The following is a 27423-nucleotide window of genomic DNA, read 5'->3' as shown; positions in this document are numbered from 1 at the left end:
TACCGAATTTTGATGGAGAAATTAAAAATTGGGTAGGTTTCTGGTCCCAATTTAAGAACAAAATGCATTATCTGCTGCAGGCCATGGAGAAAAGCACAAGTGCCAGAGAATTTATTGAAAGTTTCCCTTCAGGTCAGAATTACCAAAAAGCTATTAAGCAACTAAAGGACCGCTTTGACTATTACGTTAGACAGTTACTTCAGTTAGTAATTTCAAAGAACACTATTAAACTGTCTACGAGAGCTTTGTATGACAAAATTATGACCCAAATTATAGCTTTGGAGTCGATGAGCTTAACGCAAGACATGTATGCAACATTTTTATTCCCACTCGTAGAATCAGCATTGCCAGACGAAATTTTAAGAGCATGGAATAAGTTCCATGGTGTCAAAAGGAAAGGAGATAAACCACTCCCAAAATTGTTGGAGTTCGCAAGATTGGAAGTTGAGTCTGAGGAAAGAATACAGTTGGCTCACTTCGGTTTGATAGGAACTTCTAGTAATCCCACAGCAGCCTGTTTGACATCAACTGTCAAAAAAGAAGATAAGGTTAATGACAGCGTAAAAGAATTTAAAAAGAGATTCGTTTTATATGGTGTGATAAGGATTTTCATACTAGTTCAGAGTGCAGAATCGCTATGAAAATGAATTTAGAAGAACGTACTGATTTTTTGAAGAAGAGCCGAATTTGCTTTATTTGTCTTAAAAAGGGCCACACAGCAAAACTTTGCCAAGGAAGCCCTAAGTGTGTAGCATGCGATAAAAGGCATTACACATTAATGAATGAATAAAACTCGGTTGGAGCTCATTGGTGATACGGAAGAGTTTGTTTACCCTATTTTGCTACGAAAATGTCCAAAAGTTGAGCGGCTCGTAGAGCAAAAACATAAAGAATATCTTCATGCTATACTTATTAATATTAAGTAGTTATAGCTATCAATATTTGAGAACTTCAAACATTGACAGCTTAGCTTCGAGAGCGTTATTGGATTTTAGGATGTAGAACGCTTGTCAGACGTGTTATAAAGAGCTGTATAATTTGTAGACGGCTTAATGCCAAATCATGCAATGCTACCGTTTCTCTTTTACCAGCAGATCGCGTAAGTTGTGGTATTCTTTTTGAAGTGACCGGGGTTGATTTCGCAGGCCCTTTGAAATTGCGTTCGGGCGAAAAATGTTGGATAGCCCTGTTTACCTGTGCGGTGTATCGTGCCATAACTTAGAACTGTGTACTACCGAAGAGTTTATGTTAGCACTAAAAGTTAGCACTAAGTTTCGGAGTGAATATTTAGCGCTTTTAGTGGAAAAACGAACATCGGGGAAACATGTTCCGGTTACGGTTCTTGTTGAAGTTAACGATGAGAAGCGTGTAGAGTGGCCTCTCGGGTTGGGGATAGAAGTATTGGGACGGTGTTGACGGTCACAATAGAGTTGCCCGAATAATGACCGCAACTGGTGAACGCCTACGAGCTTTGCGATCTTTGTACAACCTCGAGCTGCCCTGTGCAGATGTATCCGCATTGATAAAAGAGAGCAATGCATGCCCATGCTAAGACTTACAGTTCAACTCAAACATTCCCTTACCAGTGGTCACACGTTCTGGTCGTCTGGTGAAGGCGCCAGAAAAATTTGTTGTTTAATATTATTGTTTAGTTAGAAATGTGTTTTTTAAACAAACCGACGTTTCGGGCCCTTTGACACAGTCAACCGTGACCATGGGACCTGTAAAGGGCCCGAAACGTCGGTTTGTTTGAAAAAACAAATATACGCGATTTAAATCCGGAATAATAGTTTCATTTCCTATGTGTAACAATCGCGAAAACCTAAGAACTCGATATGTGTTTTTTAAGTTATGATTTTGGCGATTGGTTTCTAGCGCCATGGTGTGGAGGATGTTTCAGTCTCTGTGGGGTAATATTGATTTATGCATGTTATTTTTAATTTTTTCGAATATTTCGTATTTTGTTGTGCGTCAAGAAAATTTTTCATGGACGTATAAGGAAGAGAAACGTGTTTTAATTTTTCTTTCTTTTGTAAATACGACAACTTATAATACTTAAGTACCTTGTTTTTTTACAATTCCTTTTTTCCTGTGTCGTCATTTAATAATTTACATACATACTACCGTTACGCCTGTCTCTCATAAGGGTAGGCAGAGCTTTGAGTAAGACAAGCCCGCTTTAGCCACGTTTAGCAAACATTTTTATTAAAATTTTAGTATAACTTAATGCACTAAATAGTGACATGTTGCCAGCATGTCTCCTACATATAGGACACCATTAAACCCAGGCCCTCAGACGGCTTTTACGATTTGCGCGGAATCATAAGCAGCTGATACATTCTATGCTTTTCTTTTGCTCCCAGACAAGCATCCAGCTTCGCAGAGATATAGCGTCTCTTAGCGTATTCTATCGCCTGTACCACGGTGAGTGCTCTGAAGAGTTATTCAACCTTATCCCTTCCTCTCCTTTCCATCAGCGGACCACCCGTGCCGGACTGCGTTGCCACATTTGGACGGTCAGTTGAATACCGTCCCGCACTAAAAAGTTTGGCAATTCGTTTTTATGCCGAACCATCAAATTGTGGAACCAACTCCCAGCGCATGTATTCCCTCCCCTCTATAACATCGGGTCCTTCAAACGTAGTGTGAAGAAGCATTTGGCCAGACCGGCAATATAATAGTGACGGAGTGAAGATATTTGTGTTTTCCATCCGTTACTCTCATCTCTGGACTGTATTCGCACTTTCCATCAGGCGCGGTGCAGTCATTTTTCCGAGTCATAATAAAAAAAAAAAAAAAAAGAATTTAATAATTTGTGTCACAATATTATCGTTTTTATTGACTAATTGGATGCAGACTGGTAAAGGTTGCCCATCACTAGCTGTAAGTGCAATTTGAGTGCATTTCTAGTTCGACCTTGAACTAGCGAATCAGAACGTCTTAATTGCATTTACCGCGTCACTGGAAGGACTGTACATTACCATCGCACGATTTGTGGTGTGGGAGGGGATGGGGGGAAGGGGGGGACCCTTCGTGCAAAGTTTCAAAGTTAGGAAGTTAATAGTTTTCGAGATATTAATTTTTGAAAATTCGAAAAAAATAACCTCAAAAAATCGTGTTTTCGCACCAAAGAGCGGGGTAAACCCCTCCCCCTAGTGGGAAAAAGCCACCCCCAAACCCCTCCCCACTTCCTGTGTTATATGAGAAACTAAATTTAACTTAAAACCAGGCAAAAACGCAAAATCCTAATTGATGCATACATCAAACAGTAAACAACAACAAACAACATGGCGTTCTTTTCGCGTTTCGTTATTTTTTTGCAACAAAAAATAATTGTTCAAAAATAAAAGCTTACATACTAATTATAGTAAATTTCTATGTTAAATTTACAATTACGTATTAATTTGTGCTGTTTAATTCAATACTGCGAAAAATTTTTGAAATATCGCAAAAAAATAAACATTTTCGAAAAAAATTAAAAAAAAATATTTTTTTTTTTACGCAAATGTTTATTTTTTTGCGTTATTTCAAAAAAAATACTGCAACAACCAAACGCTGTGCTTTCCTAACCTACAAAACCTGTTTCCTATCACTTATTTTCGAATATTTAAATAATTTTTATTATCAAAACTACGACTTTCCTAAAGCTAATATTTTAGGATTAGACTGCTAACTATGTAATCTATTCACCATATTAATTTCAACTCTCAACTCGTGCGATGGTAATGTACAGTTGAGCCGCGTCACTTGCTTTCCGCCGAATTTGGTGAGCTCGGTTCAGTACAAATTTTCAACAGGCGGCTTTTATTAGGAGGTTATCTATGTTGTCCAACAACTCTTCTACAATGATGTTGCAAATCAGAAACCACAAATCAACCAACGTCTGATTTTTTTAGGAATAGAGAACAAAATTTACGTTTCATTACATTACGAAATGACAGCAAGATAGAATATATGATTAAAGGTTAAGAAGAAAGAGAAAGCAATAATATGATTGACAGCTCAATGAAAATAATTATCGTGAAACGGAACGCAATATAGTCTATGAAAATCATGATAACAAACTTTCTTTTGTCTATGAATTCAGTTGACGTTTGTGTGTTGACAGGAGAGGTTGTGCGTGATTTTGAATTTAATTTCAGTTTATTTTGTAGTAAAATTTAGTTTTCCTTTTTTGTTTTCTGCACGGACTTGTAGCACTTTGTAGAGTTTATCACGTAAACAATTCCTTCTGCTCCATATTCTTAGATAGGCCAAATTTTCTGTTATCATAATGCAAGAAACCGTTACAAACACAAACGAGAGAAAATCTTTATTTTCCTCCATTCTGGACGTTATAGAGGCGCGGGAGAAACAGGCCCAGGTAGAGCGGCAGCTGCAGGAGGAAAAGTACCTAAGGAGAACACAGAGAATCATCGATTTCCACGGTAAATAATGTACTCCACACCTGTATTGGTTTTTGTAAGGTTTCTGGATAACATGCTGTTTAGTTAAACTACAAAAATACTGATATCAATCACTTTGATGCAGAATGCTCTATGAAAAATTTAAAGACAGTACAGGTAACATTATGCTTTTTATTAATTTTAAAGTACCTACCAGTATATTTGTGTAAGTACCTACCCTCTTTGAAAAGTAATATTTACTAAATTCATTTGCAATTTTCAAAATAAAAATTGTTAATCATAAATATTTTTTATTTTATCCATTTATACTATTATTCTTATCTATACACATAGATTGGGCTATTAACCATAATACCCACCAGAATAGACTGTAATAAACACTCCTATGAGAGACCAGTGCACAACAGTGGCATGTGTATGACTTGATATAGGGCACTATTAGATCTTGGTTATCAGCAAGGTTTTTAGTGTACTCTAATTGTAATAATTTTGATGTGTGTATTTAAATAAAGTATAATTTCTAACAAAGTCGAATGTACTTAATTTATTAAGAGATGTTATAATGACCATGTGGAATAAAAGCTTTTTTATGTTTTATTACAAACCTAGCTAGCTTTGCTTACCTATTATATAAAATTAGTTAGATCTATTTTATAAAATAAGTATTATCATGTAGACTTGCTTTGAAAATATGTATAGGAAATAAAATTATATTAAGATGTAATGTGAGTGTTGTTATTATTGAATTATTAAATCTGAGTCACATATACATAGAAAGTCATTGTGCACATCACTGATTACGCCCACCAAAGTTTTTCACAATATTTAATCATTAGTATTTCACTTATTCAGAGTGTTTTTTTTTATATATTTGCTACATTTATTACTCACTTGACTTTAGAAAAAATCTGTATAGATGCAATTTACCGTTTTATTACAGTAGGTAATGGACATTTAAATTCTACTCCACCTTTGCAATAAAGTTAAATATGGTAGGTACACAAACAAGTTGCGTTTGATGCCAAAGTAGATTTACAGAGACCAGCCTCCAAGATGTACACCTGACCTAAGAAATAGTGCAATAACTAATAGGGGTTTATAATATTATCTCTTGTGTGTACAAAAGGGCACATCAATGTTAGTAATGATGTACTGGGTCTCAAGTGTCCTTCTAGTTCCTATGAAGTGAGAACACCGCCGATTACAGAACGGCAGCGGCGCGAGGCAGTGGAGCTGCGGCGCTGCCTCGATTACGTGTCGCAGCACGCACACGTGCTCGAGAGCGTGCTGCGCGGCAACGGCAGCGGCGGCGGCGGCGGCAACGGCGAGGCCGTGCCGCTGGGCGCGGCGCTCGTGCGGCAGGCGGGCGCGCTACAGCGCTGCATGGCGCAGTGCGTCGCCAACGCCGCGCGGATCCGGCGCCTGCTCGCCGCCGCGCACCAGCCGCAAATGGACTCCATGCTCGCCAAGATGGTGAGTACGCGTAGCGACGAACATCAAACATAAGCTTGCACCTTACAGCATGCTACCTGAATTCCGAACCCGAGTATGTTTGTAGTTTAACAATATTACCAACTTTTGTCTAAGTTCGATTTTCATAACTCGATAAGACGGGTAAAATGAGCATTCAGGGACTCTAATCTGGCATCACTAATCTAATGTGATTGTGATACTCCAACACAGTCCATTGCTCGTCGTGCCCAAACTCTTCCACAAAGGAAGATATCACCAATCATGGATGTTTACTCAAACACACGGTATCGCTTTTATGAAGAAAACAAATACAGATTCGCACGCTCGTATGAATTTTGCATTTGCACGGATTGACAACAGTCAAACCCGTAATTTACGATTTGCACGCCCGTCTGTCGCGTCGCGTGACGTCGGAATCGCTCGGTCGTGCCATTCAAATCAAATATTTTGACTTTCCCGGAGCGGTAACGGTACAGCCGATTAATAATTTACTCCTTTTTTGCGAGACTTGCCAAACGACCTGCATTCATTTTATTTATTCATTTAACATTCGTAACTTAACAGACAAAAGTCCAAATCGCTACAAACACAGAAACAACGAAAATAAAAATTTAAAATTAAATAAAATAAACATAATACATTTCACAGAACTGAACTTACAGGCATCATTTGTTCAAATATTTTCCTACATTCACTCATCAGACATCCAATCTCATCCTCGAGAATGGTGTTGAGGAGTGTGATGGTGCGCAGCACCGATGTGTTTCGGTGTGTGCGTGTGATACATTAAAAATGGTTTTCCTATTTCAAGAGATTACTATATACATATATGGCGGTTTTTACTCCGCTTGCTTAACAAAAGATTACGTTACTTGGCGCGTGAACGTGGATTGTATTGTGCGCGCCGCGTCTTGCAGAGTGCACCCGGGGCGCGCCGCCGCTTCTCCTAGTTTTGTTGACTTTTTAGTGCACCGTACACACATAAGAAACTATAACATCCGCTGTAATGTATTACGCTTTGTAAACACGTTATGCAAATATTTACTTTGTTTGAAGGATCGTCACTTGGGCGTCAAAGTCTCTTGTCGCATTTGATAGAAAATAGGATGGCAACAGGAGCAATATGTATGCAAAATATACTCGATAGCAAAATATGATTAATGATTATCAATATGTATCTAAATATTATTGTTACCATGGTAACTGACGTATCCTTGCGTGGAGCCTTCAGCGCGTTTTACGTTTTATGGGGCATTTTATTACCTGCACCGCGCACTCGCGCCGCCTCCGCTCTAATGAGGCCGTTAACCGAAATTATGATTGAATTGAAGTCTATAAATCGTTCTGCGGTAGAAAATACATTTGCTTTAAAATAATTATGCAGTTGGTGCGACAGGGGTCGGCCCACCACCGCTCGTTTTTCTACAATTCGAATGTTCACAACAGAAACACCAAGAGATCGTTAGAGCGCGATCGCGATCATTAGTGACTTGTCGGAGGCTCTCTGCGTCTAAAGGTTAACCGTGACTGGCAGCCGCCTCTCGTGAAGCCGCCGCCCTTCTCCGCACAATGGTGACATCCTTCTGCGAGTCATTGCATCTCATGCTTTAATGGCTGTCAAGGCATCAACGCAAACAAACAATTCATGCTGAATTGTAACCTTCTCCGTGCAAAGTCGACAGAAGCTTGTTTACAGTGCATAAACTTAAACCAAGTTTCTAAACGATAATTTGATTTGCTGCTTGTTAATTTAATACCTATATTTATTTACCGAGTTTCGCATGACCTTATGAATTAGCTCCGCCGCGGCGAACGCATGATAAATGCAATCAAACAAAAACACCACTCGTCTGTATAGCACAAAAATAACACCATTACCGAATGAGCCATTGTAGTTGATGAAGACAAAAAGCTAGCAAAATAGAGTATGATGAATGGCGGGTGAGGCGGGTGAGGCGGGTCGCACGGGTGCGCGCGGCTTCCGGGTGCCACTCAAGGGCCAAGTAATTGAACTGACGGAAACACTGACGTTACTCGCCGATTTAAGAGCAGGTAATTACAAGGCAAGACAAATTATTGTAAAGCCGTTTTTGGTCTATTGTGTTTTTTACTTACGTAGGTACTAATAATTTGTATTAATAGGTTTTACCACATCGTCATTTGTACTAATGTCAAGGCAATATAATCAAAACGGCACCATAAAACCATTGTCCGCCTAGGCCCGGCAATCCGGCCCGCCCCGCGCCGGGCGGTTTGAACAAACAGAGTACCACATAAAGCGCCGCGTCGCATCGGTGCCTCACGCCTGCCACCGCAGTCCTTAATTACTGGGTGAAGGCTGGTAACAACGAAATTAACATGTTATATAGAAAGAAGATCGCATTTTAGCAGTGATACTGGACACTCAAAGTGACGGTTTATCAACAGATTGCCTGCATTCGAGAAGGAAGGAAAATTAACCCTTTCGAAAATTAAATGATATTACCCAGTGCCAGTAAGTAAGATGGGTATCTTATGGTATCCTTTGATACCGTCACCGCAGAAGAAACACTCGTCCAGTAAAGTTTTGGAAATACGAAAAGATTTTTTGGGGGTCATCTTAGACAACTTTTGGTGGCATTACAGCACATGGGTCTTGTCAACTTGTCTCAGGATGACGTACGCAGTGGCAGTGCCCTTCCGATCTTTGCGATTTAAAGCTCTGAGTGGCACTGCAACTGTTATGGGCAGGCGTGTAGCTTACCATCAGGCGCACGAGTCTTTCCTCTCGTTATTTGACATAAAAAAAATTGACTATTGCGATATTGGACAAATTCGACATTGTTGAGTAACTTTCCTTGACTACTTTCGTTTGAGGCCCATCTTATACGCAACGACGCGCTCGATTGTCAGAGCGTCGTATCGAGGCTCCAGAAAAGTGTAGAAACAACTCAAATATTTTGGTATAAAATGATGTCGAATTTATATTGCCACCTCTTATCTTACTACCCCATAGAAACCACTAATTACTCTACATTATGCTACAACAAAATCACGAAATGTTGATTCAATCGTGTTATTTAGTTATTATTGTGTATATAAGTGTAAATCAGTTGCGTTCTTAGCGACACTTCTATAGTCAACATTTTTCGTTTTAATTTGGGCAAAGTTGTTACATTGATAATTATCATTAGTGCGCCGCCCAAGCATAATCAGAACGACCACTGTCTCCTGATTAAACAAATCTAGGTCTGACCAGCAGGTATCCTTCTTAGATCAAGTTGTTTCTCTCTTGGATCCGAGACTCACATCGGACTCCTTGTTTACACAAATACAGTTGCTTTCACGACTGTCGGGAAATGGCGTCGTCCTTTCCGATCTGGGTGACTGTGATCCCGCACGGCGGTGGAGCGGGCGGGGCGCCGGGCTCCGGGCGCTTGCGCGTACGGCAAATCTCGGGGAAAGTGAAAAGGAAAAGTTGTTATGATTGCGACCTGCGCAGTCGCACGTGTTCTTTTCCTGTGTTCACATCGCGTGACATTTGAGCCGCTAAATCACCCTCACTAACCAACTTGTCCGTCATCGACATTGACCGGACATACTGTATAATGCTTATTATTTTGGGGGTGTTAACGTGGTAGTTCAGAGCTGTTCGCCCGTCTTTTAGTAATGAAAGCTCATTCATTAACTAATGATTCCAGCATTCACTTTATATGCAATCGCTCTTTAAAAATTACTGAGCAGCAATTCGTGTGAGGCAACAGGCTAATTAAGCGATACGGATAAAATAGATTGCAATTTTTAGACGTTAATATTAATTTACTAAAGACGGTATTCTAAGTGGTAGGTTAATTAATATCACTTTTCAACTATGAAGTTAACGGCAGAAGGACCTTTAACAATAGTGTTATATAGTGCCATTGTATGGACAATTGTAATGATTTTGTTAAATATTTGAAAATTATATTGATGGGAGTGGAAGAGGCGTAGGAAACTTGTCAGAAGCGTAGCAGGTGGAGGTCCATAGACTCCGCCTACCCCAGTGGGAGACAGGCGTGATGATATAATATATGATATTTGAAACAGGTGAAGCGTATTTGTGTTGCAGCTACAGCTGTGAAGTTGTGATGTAAATAAATAATAATTATGGAATTAAAAAGATCGCGGATGTAGTCGTCTTATCGTGTCTACGGTATACACTGCAATGCTTGCCATCGTGGTGGAAGGATTCGTCAATCGCTGTAAGGTATTCGCCGATTGTTGTCCAGTGTGCGCCAGTCTACAGGAACGGAGGTCCTTTTGTGCACCCCGGATGTAGTAACGACTTGAATATTGCAAATAGCGAAACTGGAAGAATAAACTTCGTAATATTCGATGATTATATGATGAAATTTTTAATTTTAACTAAATTTTTATATTCGTGTATAAAGTAAATTTAGCAATATAAAAATATTCGCCTTACCAATTTAAAATTTCGTCTCACAGCACAGCCAAGACAGTCATAAACATTAAAAAAACTGCTAATCTTAATAGATTTTCCGTCCCAGTAATTAATCCATTATTTGTACAGCTGCTTAATGTCTCATAAAAGATTTAGTTTCCTTCGGGGTCGCTCAACACCCGATCCTGGCGTTGAGTTAATGAAACATGTATAATTGATGCACGGTCACACATGCATGATTCTATAGATATATTCAGTGACCATTGAAACGCATTTTATTCTGTTTATTATGACAGTCTGCAATGATGTGTTACATCTAGAGACATCGAGTGTTAAGACTATTGCTCTGCGATTATTGTGGTGTTTATTCTTACCACCCTTTACGTCGGCTTTGGTATAATACGGAAAAAAAGGAAATGAAGAAGGCATAGATAAATAACTTGTTCATAAGTAATATGTGGGCTAGTGACCTATAATTTGTAGCAATGTAAAAATGGAAATCACTAAGCGGGCTCGCTAACGAACAGATATAATTCAACATAATACGAGGAGCAAAAATAAACTGTCCGATAGCACATGAGTAAAGTTCACAAAATCGCAAATTCATATAAGGACAAACGATGCGATGCGATTCTATAGTACCACAGATCGCAATTGGCTAGTTTAGTTTTTTTACCTAAACTTTTATTAATACACTTATGTCTATAGCTGTTGATACCTCTGAAGTCCGAAGAAGGATGTTTAAAAACAAACTACGAAACTTTTCTTCTAAGTACACTACCGTAGTATAAAGTATTTGCTAGAGTAGTTACACTTAAAGATTATGGAACAAAACAATACAATCATTCGGGAATTTCAGTGGGAAGTATTATGCACTCTATAACTTGGGTAAATATATACTCTGCCTATTCCGTCCTCTGATTAACAACATTCCTGTGGTTCCAATTTTACACGAAAGGTTATTGTAGGTGCAGCTTCCCGCCATTGGCTGTGATAAAAATCCATCGGAGTGATCCGTTTGGCTCTTTCACACTGTTTCTATTTATGATATAGTATATTGTAAATGACAAATGTAAATATTTATGTCTTACTCATTCTTTGCTGGGGCATCTGTTTAATGAATTATTGATAAGGGTTCAATCAATATTATAATTTAAAGATATTTGGAATTTTAAAATGTTGTACCCGCATGAGTAAAAAAGCATGGTGGTGCACGGAACGTTTGATTTAATGCTCGGGTTAGATTTCCAGGCAAGCGTTGGTACCTGAGTGACGTAGCGCAGGTGGTGAGCCAAATAGCGTTCTCAAATGTCGATAATCACAGACCGTTATCAGTCTTGGCCCCGGCGGCGCCACCCGCTGCCCCGCGCCTTCGCCGGATCTGATTAAGGGATGTTGCTCTGCGGCGACCAACATGGGTGGTTTACTTGATTAATAATAACGCACACAGTGATAACCCCGCACTAGGGAAACCCTATATCGCAGGTGCCATGGACTCACACATAGACAACCACAAATTACACCCAAACTCACGAGATAAATAAATGTAGGCCATACAAATATTTCTCCCGGCACTGGAATCGAACCCCGAACGTCTTGCCGACTTCTTGCAGCAAACGATACGTAAAAATGAACAAACTGTATTAAGTTATTTCATTTTAGACCCTCCCTGTGAAGAGTTGCGGCAACGTAATTATCATAGAGAAACAGTCTCATATATGGAAGTGTTTTAGTTGGTCGTGTTGTCAAGAAAGTAGACATGATTCCAGTCGCGTTTCCTGCGCTAATGGCCAGGGATTATGACGAGAGCGGCGCTCGAGGCAGCGATGATTTCACGACGATTACGCGACATCATCCAATTGACCGCACGCGACAGTTGATACCGGCGCCCAGCGCTCCGCCTTCTCTTAGCTAATGCATCACTGCTACAGCTGTACCTAATTCAGGAGACCATTCGGCTCCACTTTCACTGCGGTGCCGCTGAAACGAGCTGGAACTAATGTCCCCTCACATCATGCGTGACATCCACTGAGCGACACCAACTGTCGGTAGCGCAAAGATCGAACGTAATGTAGAGATGCAACACGCAACTTCGAGCCTTCTAACACGACGTGGGCAACGTTATCAGGAATCGTACCATTGCCCGTCCTTGTTCACTTAACAATTTTAGTTGTTAGTGTACTTTTTTGGTGGATGATTTATTCAAACGGACATATTATGTAATGTATTACACATATATTGCGCGTTAGATGTATTTAGTGCGATATTTAGGACCTGTCATTACATTTAGCATACTGTCAGCGAAGTGTATGTCGCGGAGCCGTTAAAGTTTAAGTGTGGGACGGCGTAGGGTGACTCGGGGAATGCGATGCAAGCCAATCGCCCGACGACGAGACGGTCGACGACTCCTCGTCGGCCCGCGCGCCGGCGACGCCGACGGTGGCTTTGAACCCGCTCCTGAAGGAGAATTGCCACGTTTACCACTCACCTGAAATGGCTGTGACGTCACGCTTTATGTCCTTTTTAATTACAGTTCCCAGCGGTTGATTCGCGTCGCTTTGTCACTGAACGTTGAACTCTGTTCACTGTTACTTGTTCACTTAATAATGTTACCGATTTCATTGGAATACAATGGCTCTTTATTGTCTCGCAGCAATTGATGCTTCTCCACTTTTCCTTTTGTGTCTCGCACGCCTCCACAGCGCTAATTGCAGTGCCGATGTTACATTGTCGGCCTTTAAAAAGCTACGTTTAGCTCAAAATGAGGGAATGCGGACAACACTCTGCATGGTATAGTTTTACAGCACAATAATAATTGTGAATTGTCCGTGTCCATGGTCATGATCGGTAACATGACCGGTCAAAGCCCGCGCGTGTCATTGTAGATTGGTTCCACCGCATGTTGTCAGCCGTGACAAGAGTGTAGCGACGCCGAATCCAGCCCGCATGTAATCCGTAATTATCTCCCTGGTCATCGCCATCGCCGATTATCGCCTCTGCGATAGCTGTATTATGACTAGGCCATTGACCGCCGTTCATTATCCTTGATGTGCACTTTTATCAAACTCGGTCGCACACATTTTCTTTATTACTACTTCCTCTTACTTTATACTACGCGATTACTTATGTGGTGTGCTTATGATTTTTGCTTTGTCACGGTGAGCTTTGTACTTTTACGGTAGTCACTGATCAAGCTAACGTAGTTGGTGTGTTTATATTGTAAATACCTATTGTTATTTAGGTTCTGAGGCCGTACGTCTAGTTTTGAAAGGAGAAACTTCGAAACCCGTCAGTTGCATGGGAAATGCCAACATTTAATGCTAGGTGCCTACAGATCGCGAGCTTACAAAACCCCCGGCCATTGCTGGGTGACTGGAGCCATACAAAATCAGCAAATACCAAGGCAATGTGCTGCGTAATTACTAGCGTCCGCACGCTTTTATAATAATAAAAGCGTGTAATCATTGTTAATAAATAATGCCCTTTCCTATTGTCTGCAATACTATTTTAACGGCTGCGCCTGGCCCACGTTAGGCCATTTTTTTTTTGTGTCACGTAAACATAGTAATTTCAATTCAAATTTAATTTATAGGACAATATATATATATACATATATATAAATCGCCTAGTGAAGAAGACATGCTGTGGTGGTGGGACATTTAATCTACAAATTTGCTATCGTCGCTGCGGGGCTATCTAACGTTGCGAAGTCAGCAGTGGCCGCGAGGCAATTGCGAAACAATGGCAATAACCGCGAATATGCATATAAATGGAAATTTGCTTTCTAATGCGCGCACTAATGATAGTGAAAGCGCAGGACGTGCTTGCGTAGACCGCGGCGCGACGGTGCTTTACAGGGGCGCTGTTTGCCACTGTTCACGAGTCATTGTCATGTTAAGAAAGGGTACTACACAATTACATTGTAGAGGTGTAAGAGTTACGAGACAAGTGTTGATCCAAAGTAGACTAGGCGAACGATGGGGACGTTGACACTTTAACCTTGGCGGCGAAACCCATTTGCACATCGGAATTTGGCAAAGGCAGGTTTAATTCCGGTTATTAGTTAGATACGTGTCTCACGATGTCCTTCTTGGGTTCTCAGTTGGTAATGGAACACGTTTGGTTTTATATGTGAGTAATTGATTTTAGCAAAGGCCTATACTGTCGCTTTATACATAGTTTTACTATTTCGTTTTTGAATGGTAAGGGTGCTGGTAAAATTACAGGCACATGGGACTTGTCAACTTATGTCTCAGGGTAATGGGCGCAGTGGTAGTGCCCCTCAGATCTTTGCGATTTAAAGCTCTGAGTGGCATTGCAACTGTTATGGACAGGCGCGTAGTGACAGTGCGTCACTTGATATTATAGTTAAAAAACAAAAATCTCTTTTCTAATAAAGGGTCCTTAAATCGCAGAGCAGGTGCATTTGGCTAACCCTAAAGCCGTGTCGTGTCGCAGGAGGCGAAGGGCGCTCGGTCATCTTTAACTATGGCTGATCGCACTGATAATACGTTGCTCATGTTTAATTGTAGTGAAGTTTGTGAGTGGTGTAATATGAGTCGAGTCGCAATCTGAAGACGCGCGCGTTTCTGTACATCTCCCATAAGGTATCCAGTGGGTTAATGATTATGACTGTAATTGAGCTCTCCTTGTATTGGTGACCCAAATAAAGAATCACGTCAAAGGATCATGTCACGTTCCTTGTTATTTTATCTGCAAGGTCACGCTGTACGCGTCATATATCTGGGTCGCGTAAGGTACCTGTGAGAAAAAACAAAATTGTGACGTAAACAAGACTTTTCGGCGACCACAATGAGAAATGACCACATCTTCAAATAATCACTCCTGTAATTGACCATTTCTTGAATAGACCACTTCTTGAAATGACCATTTCTTAAAATGACCGTTTTATTTTTTAATTATAAATTGGTTTTTTATAAACATAAGTAAAAATGAAATAATTAGTTTAGATAAATAAATAAATGTCTGAGCATGGTCTTAAATTGGCGAAAGGGTCAAAAATAAAATGGTCATTTCAAGAAGTAGTCAATTCAAGAAGAAGTCAATTCAAGAAGTGGTCATTTCGAGAAATGGTCAATTCAAGAAATGGTCAATTTCAGAAGTGGCCCTTTTTAAATGTGGTAATTTCTCATTGTGGTCCTAAGCCGAAAGGAAACAAGAACGTTATTTGAGCTGCCCAAAATGTCGAATAAACTTTTCCTATAAAATGGAAATTTAAAAAAAAATCAATATAGCGCGTATTGATCCAGGAACAGTTGGGCGGCATACATAAAGTATGAGATAGTCCTTGCCGGCGCGGATCGAGGTCGGGGCCGGAGTTACGCGCCTAACTATTCAACCCAGGGGAGGAATGTGTGCCGTCCGGATTTACGAACCCGATTTCTTGTCATTGCTTCCGCGATGTTCAAAAGTTTGCAAAAATTGTCATAGAATTTTTCTATTGCAATGCGATGCAATATTCAGAGCCACATACCTACCGACCGTTTGTTCTTATCGTGTGTCATTCACTCATTTACTTCCTTTCTGCACCGTCGCGTCGTGCGATTGTACCTATGGTTACAGTATTTTGACAAACAAAACAGAAATGCAAGCAGCTGGCAAACATGTCATGGATATTAATAGGAAGATACCTACATCTAGGGTTGAGTGCTTGGTTACTCAGCAAAGTGTTGCTTCGCTAATTTGCGCGAGAATTAAGGCTGACCAATTGACGTTGGGCTCTGTTGAGCCTCAAAGAGGTCAAAGGAGTTGATATCATCACTCCCGTCGTTACGCCTCTCGGCGTTGTTTTTTCGCTAATTAATTGCTCTGACTCCTGACCGCCGGCCGGCAGCGGCCACCGCGCGGTCACACGCCGCGCTTTGAAGGACTTCGCCGCCGACGTACGAGAGAAAACACCGCGGGCAATGAACTCAACATAAATTTCAAAATGAGCTTAATTGACTAAAGTTTGCTCTCAAGATTTAATAAAGTTTGTCTTGTAAAGTTCTGTGTGAATCATCGCAATTTGTTCATTACATTAGGACGCGTGATCGAAACGGAACTCGTTACTTTTTGTGAGTACTGTTATGAAATCGTTATTTTTAGAGTTAAAATCTCTTAGGTAAATATTTTTTTCTATTTATTATCGTATTAGGTATGTCGGTTTCGGTTTTCGTGTAGGCAGTACAGTACAGCTGTTAAATTCTCGGACTACACGCTATTTCCCTAAAGATGATGAATTCGGATTTAATTACTCCTTTAAGTGCTCCTGTTAGCGGTTTCGCCGAACTTCGCTCGCCCTCATCGTCGTAGTCGCTGGCGGGCGGCGGCTGAAGCGCGGGTCACGGTCACCCGCCCGGATAGGGCTGCCGGGATTAATGAACGTATTCGATCTTGACCTTACACAAATCTAGATCTGTTAGTTTACATCCAGAGCCCTGACTTTTGAGATTGAACAAAGTTATTGATGATTGAAATGTTTCGCTTTAAGTAAGTATTTTTATTTACTTTCGACTTGGTGTCAACTAACCCATCCTGAGAGGCTAGTCGTTTTGACCGCTGCTCTTGTCCGGTGTGGCCTAGCGGGTCACCGTCAGTCGCAAGTGTGTTAATCGCCACGTCTGTACACTCCGGGACCTTTCTGTCGCGCGTGATGATGGCCTTGGCGCGAGTGTGGGTGTGCCCATTAACTCTTATAATAACTTCATTAACGCCCCTCAACTACAAACAATTATTAAGACCCGCTTAATGCATTATTTATCGGTGTCGGGAATTTGCGGACCTATGTTTATGTTACCATGTGCTGCACAAGTCGAGACGAAGTGAAGATATTCTAGTAGGTCATTAAATGTTATTTATTATTTATATTGGATCGGACTTGTTGTTCATGACATACATCAATATGGGATACTAATAGATGGCACAGATCGAAGTTCGGCTGGTCCTTCACCTTCGCACTGACCGACTGGGAGCGTGGCCACGCGGCGCGCGGTAACTTAGACCAATACGTTTCTAAATTATGAAATTGACAGAAAAGTACTATTTATTAAGCACAACTTATCACTTGTGTTCTGTTCTTTCAATGCAGTGCCACTCAGCGCTTTAAATCGCAAAGACCTAAGGTGCACTGCCACTGCGCCCATCACACTGAGACATTTGTTGGCAAGTCCCATGTGTCTGTAATTTCACCAGCACCCTTACCCTTCAAAACCTGAACGCAGTAATGCTCACATTACTGCTTGGCGGTAGAAATAGGTAAGATGGTAGTAGGTACTTCCCTGGACGAACTCTTTAACAAGGAGCTCAACTGCTGCACAAAGCTATTGAGGAGATACTTAAAACACTTTCAAATTGAGCCGCGCTCATTTCGACGACGTGCAAGTTTCCTCCAACTCGTTTGTGAGAGGCGGCAGTCGATTGTTTTAGCGAGAAATCAGTTGTGGAGTACTTATTAGGCGAGGTGTATGAACGCGCTACTATCATTATAACGTATGTAGCGCGTCGGTGCTCGATACAAGAAGCACTGTTTCGAGGTCGCGCGTAGGCCGCTGGATACAATAGAAATACCTACCGCACAACGTTCATATTACTTAGAATTGCGTACCAGAAGCCCTGCTTAGGATTCGCAACTTTTCATATTCGCTAGATATAAATGTAGACCTTTTTGGCTATAACGGCTTTAAAGAAAATTAAAGGTGTTTTTTACAACTCATTCACATGGCCGTGTTAAACGCAATGCCATAGCGGATTCATTAAGTAGGTATGCCGCAATCGACACGTCTAGTGTTTCGTTTTTGTTTAGGGGAAAGGTGTATGAGATTATCCTCGGAGGTAAGCTGATCCTTTTCAATTGTAGCGAAACTAGTAACGTCATGTAGATATTTTCTTCAGTGAAATGAGGCTTCAATCTGCTCTCTCATCAGGCAATTCGTAATAGCGATGTGAGTGACGAGTTCATTTTTGTGGAAAAAAACAAAAATTGTGTGAGTTTGATCTAAGGTAATGTTGATTAAAAGCTTAGGCAACTTCCATTTTAAGCAATCAATTGCTAAAATTTTTGTGTTGGTGGCTTTGGATAATGCTCTATTTACTTTTTTAATGGCGTGGTAACAGTAGACAGCATACAGGTTATTTTCCCGAACAAAAAATAAAAACAAGTAAATTGGGGCAAGATGATTATGGTTTTGGTGTACGAGATGATCCGTGGGGATCATCTTGTACTGCATGTGTTGTTAACGGACTATATTTAATTTGTATGTTTCTCTGAGCACTAAAACCTCTTAATTAAATAGCTTGCAATACGAATAAAATAGTAGAAGACTGGATTTCGTTTACATGATCGATCTCGATTAATAACAAATATAAATACTTTTTCTTGTTTTAGACCAGGCCGCGTAATTGTAAAAGAAAAACCATTCCTGGTAGGTGGTCGGAAGACTATGATCTAAAGAACTCATATAAAGTAGGACGCCACATAGATCGGCAAGTAAATAGCAGTAGGTACGCGTTATGTCATTAAAAAGACGGGCTAAAGGTGAAAATAAAGGGTACGTCAGTTCAATGAAATATTTAGGTAAAAAAACTTTTCATCAGATGTGTTAAACAGGAAATCGAGCTCGTAAAGTACATTAAAGAAATGGTGACGTGGATGGATATCAACTTGCCGTAAAAAACAATATCGCCCATCCTTAGGTACCTGTAAGATATAAATTAATTAGGATTATTTGTTCTCGAAGTTCCGTAATTGTTGTTTCATATACCTACCTAGATTACATAAGTGAGGACTTTGTTAAGTTTCAAAAGTTGTTGTTTTCATTTGTTTCTAACAAAACCTAATAAAATAAGCAAGGAGATCCATGGATCATCCTGCCCATACCCTTAGAATCATCTTGGACACCCCGGTGTCCAAGACGATCCTTTAGTAGGGTTTTAAAAATATTCAATTAAGCGCTTGCGCCCGCGTCTGGCCTCTACTAAACACTACTGCTCTGGAAATCTGCTCTTGGTGTAACATGGGGTTAGAACTCTTTCAGGGGTACAGACAGAGGTTGCTGTGAGGAGAGTAGGCGATATCAACGCGCCCGTGCGCTGGCGCCGTGACAAGCGTGGGCTCCAGGGTCTACTGTAATTAGTAGTATTGTTAAACGGTGGGACAAGAAACCACGCACCGGTGCTGCTTTGCTTGTTTTAGCGGTTTAACGGCATTTAAAGTCGGGTGCTCATTAGCAAGCTGTACCTAACTGTAACGTGACAGATACAATAACGTTCTAGTGTACACGTGAAACAGTCTTTATAAAATGAGTACCTGGCTATCGATGGCTCACTGCGAACCACGTACACACTTATGATTTTTGGTAACATAACATGCAACGGTTACGGTTACAGCTAGTGAGTACCTCTAGGTCTTTCGCCTCGCTTTTGTAGGATACTTACCTATGTAAATCTATGTGCACGGGAAGTTATTGAATAGGTATTAGCTGTTTGAGTTTTATTCTTACTGGTTTTTATACCCACCATACCATATACATGCAGTATTCAACAAAACCAACACTGTTTAGTGTCTAATTACTTTCGTTACTTAGGTACTGAAAAGTGTCGCGGCGTGTAACTGCCGGATAATGTAGGCGTGCTTGCGGCAAATCTCGCAAACGGACAGTGCTTAGAGCATCTATAGTGGCCACGACTTAAACGTGTACATTTGTGGAAGGCTAATAAATGTATGTAATTACTGTTTGGCGGCAGAAATAGATAAGGTGGCTCTACGTCCTTGGACGAACGAACTCTTTCACAAGGAGCTCTACTGCTACTAAAATTGTGCAGTTATTAGTTGGCTGTTTTATATCCATTGCAATAAAATGTTTTGCATTTGATTCCCCGTGTGAGTTATAGGATGTTTGTGTTTGCAGGAAGCGGAGCTGAGCACGTGGACGGCCTTTTTGCAGCGCGCCGTTGACGCCACCTACAACACCGAAGTGGTCGTCGACAACCTGCACAACCTTATCGGTGAGCGCGCCCTTTTTTTCTACCTCCTCCTTATTTCTTTATTTATTTTATTTTTGAGGGTACAAACAGCTTGTATCACAATGTAATAGAAGCTACATTAAATCATTACAAGCAAAACAGTTTCCTATTGATAAAAATACAAAAGTAAAATAAAGTATTGACAACACTAAAAAATTAAATGACGTACGTGTGTGACAACGTCATTTAGTTTTTTAGTGACACACATACACACATGTGTGAGTGAGTGTGACGCGGTTGTGTCGCGCGAGGCCAGCTTCGCGCGAGCGCCGCAGCGTCGGCGCGCCGGCTCCAGAAGGCGTCATCACAGCAACGCTCTAGCTCGTTTCCTGTCGCATTTTGTAGTCCTTCACGAATTACATATCCGTAACCACCCCGTGGCCCGAAGTGCTGCAGTCGTAACCCGGTGGGCGTTCGTTGCAGCGGAGCAGCGGCGGTGCGTGCGGGAGGTGTCGGCGAGCGGCGCGTTCGCGTCGCTGTGCGCGCCGGAGGCCGAGGCGGCGGAGGCGCCGTCGCCCGGCGCCGCCTGCAGCACGCCGCTCGCGCACGACTAGCCCGCCCGCGCTGGCCCACCGGCCACTCGACGGTCGGGCGCGAACCAGCGGCGCGTCGCTCCCGGTGTGCTCTAAGGACCCTAACCGGCTCGCTGGAAGCGGGGCGCTCGACGTCGGGGCTATTTTCGGGTTGCATCGAGGCGGTATTGGAAGCTGGAACCGGCTCTCGTCGGACTCCGCGTGGAGGTGGTCGGTTCGCCGTTGCGATTTCGTTTTAACGCTTGGATTCTCGGAACCCGCACTTGAAGGTGTACGAGTTGGCGAGCAGCCCACTTTTCCAAGAGACTCTGACTACATGAATAAATTATTCGGATCCTACGCCCGCTGCGGCCTCATCGCGTCACTGCCTTACCGGTGTTCAATTCGCGGGACTGAACTACTATATACAGTCTTTACGATAAAATTTAGTTTTTGGGAATAATGTTTATTGTGTTGTTCTAATTTTAAATATTAATGACAAATATAAAGATAGAGATGTAAATTAATATGTATGTGTATTGAACGCACGTTGTACGTTACAAAGATTATAAATTATAACATAGCAATATTGTATTGGTGATGGTTTTGAAAATAATTTATGTAAGAGCCACCGTTCAATGTCCTGCGCTGCTCTTAGGACTGGTTACGTTGCTATAAAGATGTTTGAAAAATACGTTTTGTTATTGTGGTACGTATGCATTGTTTGTTACTAATGATCTGTACGAAGTGAAGACATCTTGTAGTCTCGAAAACTACGATGACTCGCGGTCAGAGCCATAAGAAAGCGAGTTAAAGTTAACGCGGCGCATGACCCGCCCGCCTACTTGTGTCGATATTTAGGTTATTATGTATTATGTACCATTAAATGTCGTACGTAAGGTTTTGATCTTTTTACATTTTATGATGTCTCGTTCATAGTAAACGTTTGCCTTCGTTCACGTGTAACGCTATGTAAATTAGTATTGAAATGACTTAGAGTAATTCTATTTTAAATTGCAGTATTATGCGTTATCGAAAATAATGAAATTTAGGGAGCGTTGATGTTGTATGAACTATAAAGTATTAAATATACATATATAGTATGACAGCTGTTGCTGTGTTCGCGGGTATCCTGTGCGCGTAATGTCGTGGCCAAATTTCGCTTAACGGATGCGGGCTCGCACACGTCGTCGTGTCTCCGTCTACCTCTACGTAAGACTCATCGGTCTCGTCGTCTATCATTTGCCTCAACCCGAGATGTGTATTTTTGTAAATAATTGTTACGATTTTAACCTATTCTTTACAAGGCGGCAATGCATTTATTGTTATATGTGTAAATGTATAATTTTTGGGAAACTGACAAAATTGATTGACTATGTCGTCGAGTATACGCCATTTGGCCGGTGCCAAAGTGACAAAATTCTGTTCTTTCCTTCCGTTATTGTATTTTTTATTTACTATGTCAGTGTCCCAAAGATATGGAAGGAATGTCGTATTTCGCCCTTTATTATTGAGGGTGCGATTCGTTAATGCTATCTCAACGAAGCATTTTATACTTGTTCTCATTGCCGTTTGCCGATAGTTGTATATTTTGTATTTTCAACAATGTGGGACCCAAATTCACGTTATCAACTCCTATTGAATCTTGTTGTCTAGTTGTCGGTGTTATGCTCTCGTTCATATCACGTTTATGAAGCGGTGGGAAGCGCATCGCCGCGCCGCCGCCGGTTTATCTCAACGCAGTATTTGCTCACGACGCGTTACATCGTATGCAGGATGTACACGTTATTTGCCGTTGATAGAGTCTAAAGATAGAAATATGTAGTGGACAAATATTATGAATATTGCTTGGTGTTTAATATATTTTCTATTATTAAAGAAACAGGTTGTATTATTTTGACGTCATGTTGGTGCTTCTGCTGCGGTGTCCCCGTGGAGCGCATACGTGTCCGAAATGCACTTCAGCTCTGTACGCCTCTGGGCGACAATGCCGTCTTAAAAACGCGCCATTCTCTTTGACGCAACATAAACATGAGTTACCCTGTTCAATTTTGTACTCCCACATTCCAAATTTCACAATGCTTTGTGTATGGATTGTTGAATAAAAGATATTTTAAAATATAATCTTATTTTATTTTGTACCTTAGCCTAGGTCACATACGTACGTCCTAGAAGGTGGATCTGGTCATGCTCTGACCGTGAGCCTGTTGGAACACTGAGTGTCTACGGCGTTAATAAATAAAGATATTTTGAACCATTTTTACATAAATACGAGATAATTACATTTCGTAAAAAAAAACACTCAGTCTTCTCAGAAACCTGTCACGAATAGATTATGTATTACAATATGAAGTACATATTATCTTAACTTGTCGTAATTACAGGCAAACTTAACACGTACAATATAAGTGGACGGGTGCGGTAACCAAAACCAAATGTCTACAATACTGCTGCAGGTATAGTATACATGCATAAATGCATAGTCAAATAAATGAATGTTTCACTTCCTTCTTTCTAGATATACACTCGTCTCTATGCAGCCACTACTGTCGTCGCTGGACGAAACACTTTTAGCTCCACATACGGCTTGTTCTGGTTTTGTAAAGGCGTAGTGGGCTGCACTTCACGATATAACTTGTATGCTATTCAAATTTGCTGTTTACGAAAAATGTCAGAATGTACAGTGTCCTTTTTTTGTTGCTGGTGTACAACAAAAACTTTTTAAATGTTTACTTTTTATCAGTACTTCTCCATGAAACTTCATAAAAATAGGTCTATAAACGAGCGAGTAAAATGGAACGGCACTCTGATAGACGGACAGGACGAAACTAAAATTCCTAAAATTTGACTACGTGACCCTGAAAAGGTACGTGTCGTCTGTACATGTTTCACTATCAGTTAATTTAAAAGTATTTCGATCTCTTCTCGGCAACACGCAACATGCGTACGACTATACGGTATATACGAACACCGATGTTCGGCGACTCTATTGCTATGAATATAAGGTAGCACTATGCTAAATAACGCTCCACCTCCTCCTCGTTATAATACTGACAGTCAAATGCTACATCTTTGACATTATTTTTGTGGAACAGTTCGAAACCGACACATGATGCCATGCAGTGCCAGATTAACTTACAAGCAACCATTTAGGACATCTCGGAGGCACCAAACGCTACTGTAATGAGGAGCCTCGATGCCGCCTCGCGAATAACTTTTAAATTACGAAACAATAAGATACTGTATTTCAAAGTAATATTATTTTATGAATACTTCCTTCCTTGAACGCCAGTGAAATGTGGGTCTAGTAGCTAGGGTCCTCCAACCATCGTGCTCCTAACAAACTTGAACGTTGTTCACAAAAGGTTCAAATTTGCGTTAAGGTGACTTTTCTACTTACTTTCCATTCGACCTCCAATTCGATGCAGTTAAATAAACGTATAAATAAAGTTAATAAAAAAATAGAAACGCTTCGCTCGCGGATATTGTGATCTGTGGACTGGCACAATTTTCTTTTGCCATAAGCGACATCAGGGATCAGTGCTTCTTTATGATCACAAGAGGGTTTCATCTTATATTTTCGGTCCATTACAGGTCCAGCCTTTAGGTTTATTTATAATTGCTACAATCATCGTGTCTCGCAGCATTCGCCTTATCAATCTTACAGAAACAGGTTCCCAGGGTGGAGAAGAGTGCAAAACACGTTACAAGTTTTAAAATGCTTAGGGCATCGAAGTAATTAATCCGACACTGGCTAAATACATAAATAACTTGATGGAAAACGTTTCCACTGATTCAAACCAATTTATTACGTACTTTTAGCGTAACAAATCATGTGGCCGTCTCGTTCCAATGTCAATAGCTTAACATACGAGCGCGCCCGCTCCTAGCATAAATATTTATTTTACTCTGTACAACCTAGACGTAATAATAAGGCACCATTAGACATACGTAATGCACGATCAGTTCTCTGACGAGGTTTTTACTAAAACTACAATCGCCCAAGAGCGCGAGAACTGCGGCTTCATTTAGTGATGCGACGGCCGCCGGTGTCAGGCGACGGCGGGCGCGGGCTGCGGCGGTGCGGGCGGCGGGGGGTGCACGCGCGGCGGGGGCGCGCGCGGCGGCGCCAGCACGCGGTGGGGCACGGACACCGTGCGGCTGCCCACCTGCACACGGACGGCGGGCGTCAGCGAGTCGGCGAGGGCCGCGGGGGCGTCTCCGCGGCGGCGGCGCCAGCGGCGGCCTCGCACCTGCACGGCGACGTGGCCGCGCCGCGCGGCGCCGACGGCCAGCACGGTGTCGCCGGGGCGCAGCCGCAGCGGCTTGGCGCCGCCCTTGGGCGCCTCCTCGGCCCACTCGGCGGCCACGGCGCGCTGCTGCGGGTAGCCCAGCTTCACGCCGCCCGACACCGTGTACGCGCGCGGCGGCGGCAGCGGCGGGGGGCGCTCCTGCGACCGCAACGGCGTCAAATGCGCACAGACACTAGGCGCCATTCGGCATCATGACCCAACTACTGTCGTGTTTCGGTAGGAGTCACAATATGGGTAGCACTACTAAAACATATATTTGATGCTTGGGAAAGGTCGTAGAACGCTATTGGGGTTTTCTGTGACCTCTCAAAGGCACTGGATCATATTACCTTTGTTAAGAAGTTGGAATAGTACGGAGTAAGTGGAAGGGCGTTGGAACTTGTCATATCTTAGCGGTAGAATTCAGAAAGTAGACATAAATGGAATGAATTCTCTGGGTTCTGTGGGAATAATGGGTGTCCCGCAGGGCTCAATACTTGGACCCTTATCTTATTTCTCATTTATATTAATGACCTACCATTCTTTATTAAGGACCTTTGCGAAATAGTATTGGTTGCTGACATCGACGACTCTGGTATCATGACTGTGGCATCGCAGCATCTTTACTCAAATATTTTGTATGCCCGTAAAAATATACATAATTTCGTTAAGAAAAAAGATATCCATAATATTAACCTTAGAACTGAGTTCCAACTCGTGGTACTGTGGAGAATTTACAAAGTGACTTTGTGAAGCGGGCAACTTCGATCGATCCACATAAAGAATGTATAGATAGTTTACAATCCAAACAGAAGCGAATATTTGATAAAAAAGACAGGATTGCTTTGATATATAAAAAGAGGTATGTTACGCGAAGATTAGGGTAGTGAATTGGTTGAGTTGTTTAATTGTATTATGTGCAGATTAAGTATGAATAGGAAAAGGTTGGGTAGGCAGAATCTACTCCATGTGAATAGGATGAAAAAGTTCTTTAGGAGATAATTTAATGTGTTTGTTTCTACTAGGTTAATTAAATTTTTATATTTATTTTTCATGTGGAACCACATTGGCGTTATGAGGAATATTTTAAGAAAAATTAATATTTTCCGGCAATGCAGACTTGGAATGACGGGAGGATGATGATGGAATATCGTAGAAAGATTTAACTTAATTTTTCTTTTTCCCTTTTTTAATTTGATAGATATATTATCCAGTATATGTGCATAGTTCGTGCTCACTCTTCAAGATGAACAACAACTGTCTGCATTCGGGGAAAATATATTTATTTAATTATTAGAAATTCTTCATGTGGTATACTCTCATCCCATATGTGTCTTGGGATATGTTGTTAGCGTTATATGTGGGTTGGTTTTTGTTTGGTTAAAGATAGTAAGTGAAGCTGATGGAACGTGATAGCTGCAAAATGAGGACTAAGGCAGCTGGGAGATCAATAGTGATGTAACCCAGTGATCGTCCGATGGATGTTCAAGCCTGTGTCGTCGTTGTGGCAGCATGCACGTTGGAGATAGCTTAGGTTTAGGGAGTTTAGGGAAATAGTTTTGTAGCAATGTTTAGAAGTTTGATAGGGTCGTTCAGCCAGTTTAGGGTCGATGAAATAAAGTGTTACGAGTTTAGTCTGGTTCCCTAATTAGCTAGGATAGCTAACGAGTAATTATATTTTTATTTGTTTGTTTAGGATGTGATCATGGTCTGTCCTTTTAGATAGGTTTTTGGCAGACCAAAGCCATAGCCTCCTCGGTGGTTACTTGTTGTTGTTGTAAGTTGATAGCTTCCGAGCAGTGTGTGGCTAGCCTGTAGTGAAGGCTGATCACCGATGTAAGTTGCCTATCATAGGTAGAGCACTAGCTAGGGATGTTCACCCCTTCAGCTGTGAGGAAGAGGGATGTAGACTAGGCTGTACTCTATGAGTAGAATCACTGGCTGAGTGAGATTCATAATTAGAATGCTTTGAAAAAGAATGTTAAGAAAATAGAAGATCTTGACATTAATAGTAAGATTATTGATTTGTAACCCTAAACATGTAAAATTGGTAAAATAAACCAAAGTTTTAAAATGATCCCGGTTTTATATTATTAAAAGTACCTCTCGCAATGCGTCTGAGCTACAGCCCTCTATTATAAATGGTGGAGGCGCGGATTCTATTATAAATGGTGGAGGCACGGATCCCAATATGATGGTGATGAAGAACACAACACAACACAAAAAAAATCTTCTAATCATCAAAAAATTCTTATCTTATTTCTCATTTATATTAATGACCTACCATTCTTTATTAA

At 41.2% G+C, this 27423-nt stretch overlaps 2 protein-coding genes across 2 annotated transcripts in view; one reads left to right on the top strand and one right to left on the bottom strand.

The window, feature by feature from the left end:
• The first annotated feature begins 4117 nt into the window (after nucleotides 1-4117).
• LOC113234158 lies at nucleotides 4118-21088 on the top strand. Its single transcript, XM_026469429.1, has 4 exons — nucleotides 4118-4427; nucleotides 5614-5879; nucleotides 20208-20304; nucleotides 20746-21088. Exons 1-4 carry the CDS (start codon nucleotides 4274-4276, stop codon nucleotides 20874-20876), a joined length of 648 nt encoding a protein of 215 aa, XP_026325214.1. The 5' UTR covers nucleotides 4118-4273; the 3' UTR covers nucleotides 20877-21088.
• Nucleotides 21089-23353: 2265 nt separating this feature from the next.
• LOC113234007 overlaps nucleotides 23354-27423 on the bottom strand; it is a 26992-nt gene continuing 22922 nt past the window's right edge. The window contains 2 exon segments of the mRNA XM_026469235.1: nucleotides 23354-25003; nucleotides 25088-25285. Coding sequence (XP_026325020.1) covers nucleotides 24887-25003; nucleotides 25088-25285 — 315 coding nt within the window. The 3' untranslated portion in view covers nucleotides 23354-24886.

The sequence above is a fragment of the Hyposmocoma kahamanoa genome, unplaced genomic scaffold (assembly GCF_003589595.1).
Source record: "Hyposmocoma kahamanoa isolate Upper Pololo Valley unplaced genomic scaffold, ASM358959v1 81, whole genome shotgun sequence".
Lineage (NCBI taxonomy): Eukaryota > Metazoa > Arthropoda > Insecta > Lepidoptera > Cosmopterigidae > Hyposmocoma > Hyposmocoma kahamanoa.
This window is presented reverse-complemented; position numbering and strand designations above follow the sequence as displayed.